The sequence below is a fragment of the Phycodurus eques genome, chromosome 14, assembly GCF_024500275.1.
Source record: "Phycodurus eques isolate BA_2022a chromosome 14, UOR_Pequ_1.1, whole genome shotgun sequence".
NCBI classification, from domain to species: Eukaryota; Metazoa; Chordata; class Actinopteri; order Syngnathiformes; family Syngnathidae; genus Phycodurus; species Phycodurus eques.
The window spans coordinates 5,884,148-5,897,233 of NC_084538.1; the positions used below are offsets into that span (position 1 = coordinate 5,884,148).

At 43.1% G+C, this 13,086-nt stretch overlaps 1 protein-coding gene across 7 annotated transcripts in view; it reads right to left on the reverse strand.

Annotated features, from left to right (window-relative positions):
* Positions 1–13,086, reverse strand: part of pcnt (pericentrin) — a 57,670-nt gene that overhangs the window by 43,880 nt on the left and 704 nt on the right. For all 7 annotated transcript variants that reach the window (XM_061697391.1, XM_061697394.1, XM_061697389.1 and 4 more), the window contains exons 2-8: positions 8,301–8,471; positions 6,945–7,079; positions 5,896–6,042; positions 3,883–4,694; positions 3,000–3,323; positions 2,460–2,811; positions 1,183–1,548 (exon numbers count right to left, since the gene is read on the reverse strand). In XM_061697391.1, the coding sequence (XP_061553375.1) occupies positions 1,183–1,548; positions 2,460–2,811; positions 3,000–3,323; positions 3,883–4,694; positions 5,896–6,042; positions 6,945–7,079; positions 8,301–8,471 (2,307 nt within the window). The remainder of the gene's footprint in view (positions 1–1,182; positions 1,549–2,459; positions 2,812–2,999; positions 3,324–3,882; positions 4,695–5,895; positions 6,043–6,944; positions 7,080–8,300; positions 8,472–13,086) is intronic.

Genomic DNA, 13,086 nt, shown 5'->3' on the forward strand with positions numbered 1-13,086 from the left:
TGCGGTGGTATCGGAATACAAGATTTTATTGCAGTTGTCTGACAGTGTAATTGTGAAAGACCAAATTTGTCTGTCTAGTCTGATCCAGGCATTACGTGTTGTCTGTCTCACACCGCGAACATATTTTTTTTTTTTATAAATATTGGAGGTCAGATATTTACAGTACTAGGTCAAAAGACACGCGACAAGGCAAAAAATAAACAAGCTTTTGGATTCAAATATTCAAATATACTGTACATGATGGTAACGCGGAGTAAATGTCTTTTGAGGAGCCAATCAATGATGTCACTGATCGGATCGGCACATTATGACAAAGCCGATCAGCATAAAATGCTAATTATCGGCCGATACCGATCAAGCTGATCAGATCGGTGTAAAGTCTAGTTGCAACCTGCTGACATCTACGCTCAGTGGCCACGTCCCTCTGAGAATATTAGGCATCGTCTTGGTCTCATGATATGAAAATGTGAACAGCATGATGAAGAGGACTTTTCTTTAACTAATTGAGCCAGAAAATTAGTAGGTCATTCATGGATCAAACACCTCCATCCAGCCATCCATTTTCTGAGCCGCTTCTCCTCACTAGGGTCGCGGGCGTGCTGGAGCCTATCCCAGCTGTCATCGGGCAGGAGGCGGGGTACACCCTGAACTGGTTGCCAGCCAATCGCAGGGCACATACAAACAAACAAGCATTTGCACTCACAGTCACACCTACGGGCAATTTAGAGTCTCCAATCAATGCATGTTTTTGGGATGTGGGAGGAAACCGGAGTTCCCGGAGAAAACCCACACAGACACGGGGAGAACATGCAAACTCCACACAGGCGGGGCCGGGGATTGAACCCGGGTCCTCAGAACTGTGAGGCTGACGCTCTAACCAGTCGTCCACCGTGCCGCCGGATCAAACACCTGTTGTAAATTTTGCCATTCATCTCATTGTTAGAAAACAGCAAGTTGTCCAAAAAGTACTGAAATATGGACACGTGCATTCGAAGGTTTAGAGGTCAAATTAAGATAATCTGTAAAGGTCATAGTGCAACTCCATGTAATTACAAACCCCTTCTAGCGGGTGGAGGGGCTTCAATTTTTCACAGATTTTTGTTATTTGTGCGGGGCTTTGTCCCTATCCCCTGTGAATAGCTGAGTGTATCCCTAACTTTTTCTGACTAGTGTAAGTCTCACCTCTGCATCCTTGGCTTGTAGCAAGTTCTTAAACTGTTCAAGTTCCTCCTTGAGCACCTCTTCCATCTTCTTCATCTGTTCACCTTTCTCCTGCGCTGCCAGAGTTTGGGCCTCCTCCAGGTTGACAATCTCAGCTTCCAGTTCCCTCCTTAGTTTCTCAGCACTTTCCAAACTGCTTTGCTTCTTCTCCAGTTCTACCTGTAGGCTTTCTAACTCTGTTTGGATGCCTAGTAGCTGGGCACGTGTGCTTTGGAGCTCCTCCCCCATTCGGTCCATCACCGTAGTCCTTTCGTCCAGCAGGGTAGATGTGGTTTGATTCCTCCTTTTAGTCTCTTCTAGCTCCAATATGACTTCATTATCACTGGCCTTGGAGGGGAGAGAGAAAATGACATTTATTAGTCCCACAACTGGGAAACATTTATCGTTTCAGCAGCAATAGTGGATACAAGAAATAAAAAATAGCATGCAAGGAGGACACAAAAAGGTTTGTACATTTGATAACATAATTTTTTAAAATGTTTCACATACATTTTCACACACTACTGAAACGCTCGCACAGACTACTGAAGTTGCAGTAAATTAAATGAGCATATTTATTTAATATTTATATATTAAATGAGCATATACTAGGGTCGCGGGCGTGCTGGAGCCTATCCCAGCTATCTTCGGGCGGGAGGCGGGTACACCCTGAACTGGTCGCCAGCCAATCGCAGGTATTTCAGTATGTTGTCTTAGAGAATTGTGTGTGTGAGAATTTAATTTGTTTGAGAGCATTTCGGCAATGCATGCAAGAGCATTCAGTAGTGTGTGTGTGTGTGTGTGTGTGTGTGTGTGTCAACACTGTGAGTAAAAAATATATATATATATATATATATATATATATATATATATATATATAAATCTACGCGTGAGAGCGATTCAATAGTGTATCTGAGTTTAAAAATTCAGTAGTGTGTGTGTATTTCACTTGTGAGCAAAAATAATAATTCAATGGTGTGAGCATGAGTGTTTCAGTAGTGTGTATCAGAGCATTTCACTAGCATCTACTAGATCGTTTCAGTAGTGTATAAGTGTATAAGATGTTTCAGTAGTATGTGTGAGAGCATTTTTCGTAGTGTGTGGATGAAAGTGTTTCATTAGTGTGTGAGAGGGTTTTTGTTGTGTATATGAGAGCATTGCAGTACTGTGTACGAGAGAATTTCATATAGTGAGAGTAAAAGGTAATCTTGAATTATGATGGCCCCTCATACATACTTTTGGTTGTTTCATAAACGTACCTGCAGTGTTTGCAGATGGTTGTCATCATGTAAAGTACCATTCACAGTCTGTTTAATCTCCTGTAGAGACACTTCCAGCATCTCCTGCTGGTCTTGACGTGACGGAAAAGGCGTCTCGCTCTTCTCGTTAAGCTGCTCGGACAGTTTATCCTCCTCTATTGAAGGGACCAGCGGGGAAGTTTCAGCTGAGATTTCCAGTGCCTTTCTCTCCAATAAGGCAGCTAGTTTGTTCTTAAGGCCGTCTTGCTCGAGACTTTTCACGTTCATCTCCTCCTCAGCGTATATCCTCCTCTCCTTCTCCTCCTCGAGCTGTATGAGGGCTTCCATGAGCTCCTCTGTAACTTGAGCCCACCTAGACACAAAGATGGCATAGAAGAGCTGTGAGCTTGATCCCAAATGGCAGAGGTGGGAGTAAATCACCTTTTTTAAAACAACATTTAAAAACATCCTAAAACCTTAAACCCCCCACTGTAAGTATAACTTTGAGTCAAGTCCCCCACCTCTGCAAAATGGAGAACCCTTTTCAGTTTTCCGTCTCACCTGCTCCTAGCCTCCTCCAGCTCTTCGGCTGTCTTGCAAACTTCCTCTCGCAAAACATTCAAGTCGTGGTCCTTCATAGACAGCTCCTGACGCAGCTCCCCGCACTGCTGATTTAGCAGCTCTTTGGCGAGGTCCGTCTCTCTGAAAAGCTGATCGGAAACGCCGCTCGTCCCCACGGGTTCGAAAACTGAGTTGTTGAGCCACGGAGATTTTGAGCCGTCAGCCACGGAGGAGCCCTCGTGGACGTCCGAGTCCTCTTTGGGGGGACAGTTGGAGATGGACAGCAGAGGTTGGTCGTGGAAAATGTCGCTGTTAAGCTCAAAGCTGTAAGGAGGGGAGCAAAGAGCAATTAGGGCACTGGTATCAAATCAAAGGACCACGGGCCGGATCCGGATTGACAAGCCATTTTATGTGGCCAGTGAAAAGCTTTTCCAAATTTCTGAAAACTACTCATAAAAATGATAACCAAATGCAACGGCAATGATTTCATATTATATGATAGGAAAGGGGGAAGAAGTGTAACTGCCTTGTGCTCGAGCCATAGGTCTACTCTGTAGAAAAACACAGTGCAGCTCAGCTTCTGGAAAGCAGACATCATGGTTAGCCATGTTTAACAAACAAACAAAAACAAACACAAAAAACAAGGGTGGTACAAATGCAACTTCCAGCAGCATTTAAAGCTTCAGATGGAAGCAAAGCAATAAGAAATTACAGCTGAAGAAGAAGAGCTGAAGCTGGGAACTAGAAAATTAGACAGAAATCCCCACCTTTGATAAGTCTCATTACATTTGAATTAATACAGCTAAAATGTTTAAAAAAAAAAAAAAAAAAAAAGGCAATGAGGTAAAAATGACAGACTAAGTAGGAGGACGAGTGATCAAACCTTTGGTCTGAAGAGATGTCCAGCTCACTGCAAGGTCCGACATAGTTCATTGGACATTGTGCAAAGTAGCGCTCCATTAGAATGTCCCCAGATACCATGACATTCATGTTGTCCTGGACCGATCCAATTTCATCATTGGTTTCGTCGGGGCTGGTGAGCTCACCAAAACTGAAACCAGCTTTGGCTTGGTTCTGGAGGTTCTTGGAGGCTTTCAGTCCCGTGACTTCTTTCGCAGTCTCCTCCAACAGCCGGTTGACTCTCTCCAACTCTTCTCTGTGCTCCTCTTTCAACTTCCTCACGGCCTCCTCCTGACTTAATCGCTCATCCTCGAGACGGCGGGCGAACACAGCTTCCTCCTCGTACAATCTCCTCTGTGACTCTTCCTCCTCCTGAAGCCTCTTCCTCAGCTCCAGCAGCTCTCTGTTGAGTACCTCCTTCTCCTCAAGGCAGTGACTCCGGACTTGGCTCAGCTGGATCTGCAGGTCCTTTCTTTCATCCTCCAGTAACGAAAGCACATGTTGGTGATTCTCCTTCTCCTTTTCCAGCTCAGAACACAGGCGCAGGCAGTTGTCCTTCTCCTTTCGTAGCTTAGCCTTCAGCTCGGACAGGACGGGGTCTGTCTCACTCTCGCTGTCGGTGCTGAAGCCCTCAGCGCTGGTTTGGGAATCGAGGCCCACGCTCCCCGATTGCGCCGTCGATACGTCTTCCATGCTGAGGTCCTCATTTTGGGAGTCGTGTCGCCGCTGCTGCTTAGCTACATCGCGGAATTCTGCTCCAGGGTGTTTTTTTAGGCGTTGAAAGCCCACGCTCGTCTGTGTCACAGAATATTTAGAGATGCAAGTTTAGTTTCCAAATCTAAACTGAATTCCAATGGTACCTTGCCTAACGAATGCACCAATTTACAAGTTTTCCGAGATACAAGCTGTCGCTTGGTCGATTTTTTTGCTTTGTGTTGCGAGCAAAATTTTAACTTACAAATCAGCTTTAGCCGCTTCACCATTAGATGCTGGCAACAAACTTCACAACATCCAGCTACTGTCAGTTGTGAAAGTGACAGTGTAGGTAACAGGTTTTGTGCTCACATTATCCGTTTTTTGGGTGAAGGTGTTTTGCCAAAAATTCATTGGCAACCAGTTCAGGGTGTACCCCGCCTCCTGCCTGCAGTTAGCTGGGATAGGCTCCAGCATACCCGCGACACGAGTGAGGATAAGCGGTGTAGAAAATGGATGGATGGAGTGCTATTTTGGCTTGTTAAAAAAAACATTATAAAAATGTTGGGTGTGTTTTTTGTGGGGCTGGAACGGATGGAAATCCATTCATTTTAATGGGGAAAGTAGATTTGAGATACAGGTGACTTGAGTTACAAGCAGGGTCACAGAACGAATTAAACCCGTAAATCAAGGAGCCATTGTATTTTTAATATACTTCCTCAAATAGTGGCCATGATCATTATTTAATTTCAGGGAGTATCGGGTATCTATGTGGGTTATGGAGTTTATCAAGATTTCCCCAAAATAAGGGTGTCCACAATTTAAGAGAAAGCATAGTGTACATTGTTTTCATTTTCACTTAATTGCATCTATCCATCCATCCATTTTCTCTAGGGCTTGTCTTCATTCGAGGTAATGGGTGAGCTGGAGCCCATCCCAGAGGACATTGGAGGAGATGTCTGTACACCTTGGACTGATCGCCAGCCAATAGTAGGGCACATACAGACCAACAACCATTCACACTCACATGTCGACCTATTAGCCATTTCGAGCTTTCTAGTAACCCAAGAAGCATGTATCGGTCATAGTGAAGGTAATTAGAACAACCTACTGGCCTCATCTGTTATTTTTTATGAGAGGGGGGGAAATGAAGCCGCCCTTTTAAGTGTGGCATTTATTAAAAAGAAGCCCACTATTTGAGAAAATATGTAGATACCAGGGATCTCGACCAGTAGAATTGCTAGTCAGCAATAATTCCCATTTATACATTAAGCATGACCAAAACGGCATTGACCATGCATACCTGCAGCTGTTGGAGTTGTTTCTGTAGGGCCTGGATCTGGCAGGTGAGTGACTGCACTTCCTCGTCCCGACGAGCCCGGGCCTCCTGCAGGTTGAAGCTGAGCTTGGCGATGATGTCATTACTCTTCACCACGGCCTGCTCTAACTGCTGCAAGGACGAACAAAATATATATTTTTGGCTTGTTTCATGTTTATGTGCAACCAATTCCTGCTAAGAAACAGACAACGTGAGATGAATCATTTTTTCTGTTTTTTTTTTTTTTTTTTTTTTTTTTGAGTAAAAAGAAAGACGCCCAATGGAAGGCAATCAATGAGTCAATCACCCTGAATATTTTCAAAAGACATGGTGCTCATTTTCCATTGTTAAAAGCAGTGATTTATCAACATAATGTAAACTTTTAACTCGAGGTACAGTATGTGCTTCCAAGCCAGAGGTCGCCTTGCCTCACCTATATAACTCTACATGAGAAAAGACCAGGAGAGCTGCAGTGTTTGAAACCAGACACAGACCAGCCGAGACATTTTGACAGCTCATTTTATTATGCAAAATTTAAAATATTGATTTCTAAAGGATCATGTTTTCATAAATGTAGCGGTGCAAACATTTATCAATTAAATAAAAATACAAATAAAAAAATAAAGGGACAAAAAACAAACAGAAACTGAACATTTTTGCAAGTTAGGGGGAAAAAAAGGTGCAAAACTAGTTTTGAGAAATGTCATTGGTTATCTATAAGTGAAGGGGAAATAAATCAGAAATCAATGCCTTATTTTTTAAAATCAGAGACTGTTTTAAGACCATATTGATCCGTTCTACATGTTAGTTGTGATAAATTTATGTCTGCTTTTTTTTGTTTTTTTTAATTAATAAGAGCAGTACATGGCACGGAAGAAGGCACACTTGGTCACTGCCATATTGTTTTTCCAATGTTTCATATTTATGACCTAGAAGTGAGGACTTTTCTACTGCGTTAGCGTAGGTTAGCGACTACGGCGCATTCGCACATGCATACAATTGTTTGACCAACACAGTGCATTGACCACGCATACCTGCAGCTGTTCTTGACTGGTGAGCGCAAGCAGCTCCTCCTCCCCCAGTTCACCGACGGGGGAAATGCTCGCCTCCGTGCTAAGGAGCTCATCCGTTTCTCTTTGAACCTCCACAATGTTGGGGGTCAAGGCATCCTACGAAGATGGACATAGAGATTAAGCAACTGTTCAGTCATCACTTTTCACATTTTCTGTGGCGGGGGGGGGATGTATGTCAGTTAATCTGGGCCAGGTTGCTATGACAACATGGCTCGCAGGCAACATGATGGTTAGTGACCTATTTTTGTAATGTATGTTTACAGAGCGGAGGGGAGGGTTACGGGGTTACTCGTTAAAGCAAGCAGTGAGGATGCAAATCACTGTGACACACACATTGCATGCCAAGACATCTGAGCCATCATGACACCCACTACTACTACTACAAAGGCATATTGGAATAATAGAATTGAACAGTGTAAAAAATATATTAAAAAAATAAAAATTGTAGCATTTAATACATACTAATAAAAATGACTATTAATAAAGAACCTTGAAAGATGTGGTTGAAAACTGCCTTGACAAAAGAATATAAATACACAACAAGCATGGGTACCGGGTTGTTAAAAGTCGAGGCACCCTGAGGGAGAACGCTTGATAACCTTTAGTTTTAAACTTCAACTTTGGAACAACCCAAAGGCTGTCACCCGAGGATCTGAGGCTGTGGACTGGTTCATATGGGGTTAGAATTTCACTTTGGAAGCTCAGAGCAAGACCTATTTGCTTTGAAAGTAAAGAGGTACCTTGACTTACTTTTTGTCTGCCTTGTCTTTCAAGCAATACATTTTATCTATGAGTGAGCTTCAGGCACTATATCTGTCACAACCATCAGTTGGTGTGTTTACCTCGCAGTGAGTCTGTGGTGTTTGGTGCTCGTATTTTCAGATTTTTGTCTTAACAGGTATTTTGCTCAATTGCGTTTTTATAGTCATAAAAAGAGCAAAAAGTGAGTCCACTGAATTCAAGCATGAAATCATCAAATATATGAACGGAATTTTACCAAAAATGGAGTGGAGGAACATGTTGCAAAAACTTTCATACTTTACATTGTATCTTATTATGTTATTACTGTTTTCATTCAGTACAACATTGGAGAATTACAAACAACGGTGGTGCTTTTTGAGGGGCTGGAACAGTTACGAGTGTCCTCACGGAATGAAGTACAGTTGAAAGTCAAGGTACCAATGTAATCAGTAAACACACTTGTAAAAGTAACTGCAAGACAGTATAGTGGTACTAAAATTGGTACGATGTAATGTGTTTAACTCTGTGAGAAGCTGCTGCATTGTGAACCAGCTGGAGGCGGATAACTCAGAGTACCTCTTGCATGGGGTTCCCATCCGGCTCTTTGTGATTGACCAGCGGCGGCTCTACGTGGCAGTCTTGCGTCGAACCGTCATCCTGCGCGACAGCAGGGCCCGACCTCTTCGCCGCCTTTTTCTCCGCCCCCGCACCGTTGCTCTTCGCCCGCTTCTGTCGGAAGCTAGCAAGCTGCGCAGGAAGGACAGCAAGAGGTAGACGGACACGTAGGTCAGCACCGCCGAGCACCACCACACCAGCAGCATGGCTGACTTTTTTTTTTTTTTTTTTTTTTTTTTTTTATAAAACTGTTCAGAAGATTACAATGAAAGAAAAAGTGAAGAGTCACAAAAAGTGTACGCCGTTGATCATCCCCATTCTGGTGAACAAAGGCGGTACAAGAGAAAGTAGAAGCAATCCCAAACCTGAGTTTAGAAGAGGCCACGCATGAAAAATAAGAGTTTGTTCATTTTGAAACAGTCACAATCCACTTCATGATGCTTCTCATTCCCTTCCTCACGCTGCCTGTCTCTCACTCTCTCATTTGTAAGCAGCTTAAATCAGACTAGAGCCGTTCACATTGTGACAGAGACCTTCGTGAAGCTCCTCGTTTGACACATGACCACCATTTTGTAGATGTTGATGGCAGACTCTCCTAACACTCCTTCACCTCTCATCATCATGTGAGCATTGCACAGAGCAGAGGGATGCACAAACTCTGAATAAGGGATGGTATGAGTCTAGACTGAGGAAAACAAGGCGGAGCATCAGAGGTATTCATACGGAGAGGAGGAGAAAAAGCAGCATGTGTGTGTGTGCGTGTGTGTGTGTGTGTGTGTGTGTGTGTGTGTGTGTGACCGCACGCATCAGTGTTCAATTCGATTCAAGATGACACGGCCGTGGGAGAGCTACTTGTTACTCTGAGCAAAGAGTCCCACACATGCGCATGTTGGATGAACCGGCCTGTTATTACTGCTTTCAACCCTTGCACAGTAACCCCAAAACTGCCATTTGCAAACTCAACTACTTTGTAGATTTTTCAATAGAAAAGAACTGAAACAGCTTGATAGTGAAGAGCAGTGTGATGGAAGGTTCCAGTAGAAGTCTGAAAGGTAGGCGTGGCTGTGTATGCGGTTGATGCCAGAGAAAGCAGCCAGTACTGATCGATTAACTCTTTTAAACATTTTTAGTTGCGAAAGACACTTTGTAAATTCTTGGTACTTGTAGTTCCTGTAACTAAAACAGGCTCCTATGAGACATGTTCTCCAAAGGTTCTTGGGCCTGTTGAAAGTTATACCTCCCTGAGCAAGAGCTTCTTTTGACCCCCATAACTTACCTAGGAAATAAATATGGACAATAGCTCCAGTGGTCAAAACACAGTGTAAAGTTCTCACAGTTGAAATGCATGAAGAAGGGATGCCAGTAAAAGACTATCCACTAAATGTTTTCGTGAAGCGGAAAGTTTTATTTTGGTAGGTTTCTACTTTCGTTTTTGTTCTGATTCCAACTGCTTTGATAGGATCTTATGGACCGTTTCACAATGTTTGTAAACAACAGGCGCCATGGTGCAGAAAAGTAATTGACGACAACTGACCTGAACTGAAACCGATGACAAAAACTTGTGTTTGGGGTTCTACTGCCAGATATACCCCAAAAGGTTTAGATTTTTGATTTACATTTGAAAAAAAAAAAAAAAATCTAAATGAATTCATCAGAACCGGTGGGTCAGAATCAGCATTCAGGCCATTTACCATGTATCATCAATTGCTCTGGCCATAGTCTAATGACTATGGTTAAAAGGCCCATTGATCAACTGTTTTTGAACAAATAAATTTGATTTCGCTCATCAGTGACTAGAGCTGTCCATTTAAGGTCCATCTGTTTGTGCGGTTTGACAACAAGCAGCTACTGAGTTAAGATGTAGGCCGCTACGCTAACTAGAGTTACGTTACAGAATGTGTTTGATTGTTTTTTTTTTGTTTTTTTTAATCTAGAAATGGCTGGTTAAAGAATACCATTCATCGGCCCTGTTTGAACACAAAAAAAATTCTCGTGAATGGCACATCAGAACCCTAGCCCAAGGCCGCTAGCATGTGACTAAACAGCGGACGAAGAAAAGCGGCAAGCAGAACACTGACATTTTGTCAGCAACAAAGCCACTGCCTGTAGGGTCCTGATAAGTAGACTTTACACTGATTTTATCGGGCTGATCGGTATCGGCCGATATTTAGGATTTTATGCTGATCGGCTGATCGGCTTTAATGTCATAATTCGCCGATCCGATCAATGACGTCATTGATCGGCTCCTCAAGACATTTACGCCGCGTCACGGCGTGCACAGTATATTTTAATCCAAAAGCTAGTTGTTTTGTTTTTTTTGCCTTGTTGCGTGTCTTTTGACTAGTACTGTAAATATCTGACGGTCAATGAAGTTATTTATATAAATAAATAAATACAATTTAAAAAAAAAAAAAAAAAGAAAACATGTCAGCAGTGTGGGACAGACAACATGTCAGAGACAGGCAACACATAATGCCCGGATCAAACTACAAGACAAATTTGCTCTTTTACGATTGCACTTTCAGACTACTGCAATAAAATCTTGTATTCCGGTACCACCGTATCATCGTTTTTTACGATCATTGGGCTTTATCTTGTCAACTTAAATGCGACTGGATACACTCATTACCGTGGTGACGACAACAAGAGTGGAGCGAGCCGGCTCGACTGTATTATAAGGACAAAATGGGGAAAAACGTGCGTTGGTTGTCACCGGTGCTCAGGACAGCAGAGGACGTTCGTTTAAGGCTTCCTTGAGGTATGTTCATGTACTTTTAATACGATACGGCTCACAAGCAGGTAATAAAATGTTATGTAGACTAGTAAGCTAGTGCTAGCATGAACGGTTGGCCGTAAACATGTCGCCGTTCTGTCGAATCATGCTCTAAAGTTTCGGTGTGGGTGAAGTCACTCATTCAGTCATCTTCCATTCCGCTTATCCTCACTCGGGTCGTGGGCGTGCTGGAGCCTATCCCAGCAATCTTCGGGCGAGAGGCGGGGTTTCACCCTGAACTGGTTGCCAGCCAATCGCAGGGCATATATAAACCAATCATTCACGCATACATTCACACCTATGCGCAATTTAGAGTCTCCAATTAATGCATGTTTTTGGGATGTGGGAGGAAACCGGAGTGCCCGTAGAAAACCCACGCAGGCACGGGGAGAACATGCAAACACCCCAGTCCTCAGAACTGTGAAGCAGATGTGCTAACCAGTCGTCCACCGTGCCGCTTGGGTGAAGTCATTTAATTAAAAATAAAGTAATTTAATTACAGTAAGTTAGAACCCATTATTTCTGTCATGTAATGTTGGTTTGACCTCACTGATTAGAATATACGATCTGACTAAAGCAATGATTTCCAACCTTTATGATATACCATTAATTACTGTATTTGCTTTCTGCCATCTAATAGTAAACCATTCATTTGTTCTGTCTGTCACTATGCCTCACTGGCATAGAGGAACAAAGATACATTATTTATTGTAAATATCTTTTTTTTGAGCAATTGAGTACACACGTCCATCCATCCATCCATTTTCTGAACCGCTTCTCCTCACTAGGGTCGCGGGCGTGCTGGAGCCTATCCCAGCTGTCATTGGGCAGGAGGCGGGGTACACCCTGAACTGGTTGCCAGCCAATCGCAGGGCACATAGAAACAAACAACCATTCACACTCACAGTCATGCCTACGGGCAATTTAGAGTCTCCAATTAATGCATGTTTTCGGGATGTGGGAGGAAACCGGAGTGCCCGGAGAAAACCCACGCAGGCACGGGGAGAACATGCAAACTCCACACAGGCGGGGACGGGGATTGAACCCCGCACCTCAGAACAGTGAGGCTGACGCTCTTAATTTAAATAGACACATTCCTCCATCTTGTGATCGGTGATCAGCCCCCAAAATCCTGATCGTGTAAAGCCTACTGATAAGATTAAAGTGAGGACACTTTGTGCACATGGATTTTCTTTTTTGGGAAGCACCAAAATACTGCAAATTTAAAGCAACACTGAATTACCATAGCAACCTCATTCATGAGATTGACCATACCTCCTTGCAGAAAAACAGCAGTGAAATGTTGGCGTGGAGAAAGGCAGAACACCCTGATTGACCACCCTCAAGATATGCACCTAAATGCGCCACGGAGGTGTTAGAATTAGTTTAACCTTGTGTTGTCATGATACAAAAATTCTGACTTTGATACTGCATGAAGTACCTCGATACAGAATACCGATACCGAAAAGATACCACCACCGAGAAAAAAATAAAATAAATAATAAATCAGTAAAAGTACCTGAATCATAGATACTGAAACATGAACTTCAAATTTAAGTATTTTTAGTAATTCAGAATAGCCTTGGTTAATGTCTTCTGTAGATGCGTCAGGTGGTGTCCCTTCATGCTTGCAGTAGTGTTGTTGTGTGGGGGCCCCGGAGGTTGATTAAAGTACACTACGGTCTTCCACATACACAACATATTTTACACGAATGACTAATAAAAAGCTTCAGGTAAACACACTGGGCCACTTCTTGGGAGACAATTCTGTCCATATCGCACAGCTCTACAGGCAAATGTATGTTTCAGTCGTTTACTGAATGCTATAAACTTTCAAATTGAAAACACTCGCAAGCGGCCACAGGAACCGGTCATGTTCCTGACGTCACTCACTGTAGCGCACAACTCAGGCGCACAGTTGTTGCGACGACCGGCTTGTCCCAACGTACTGTAATTACCCTTTGTAAAACCAGT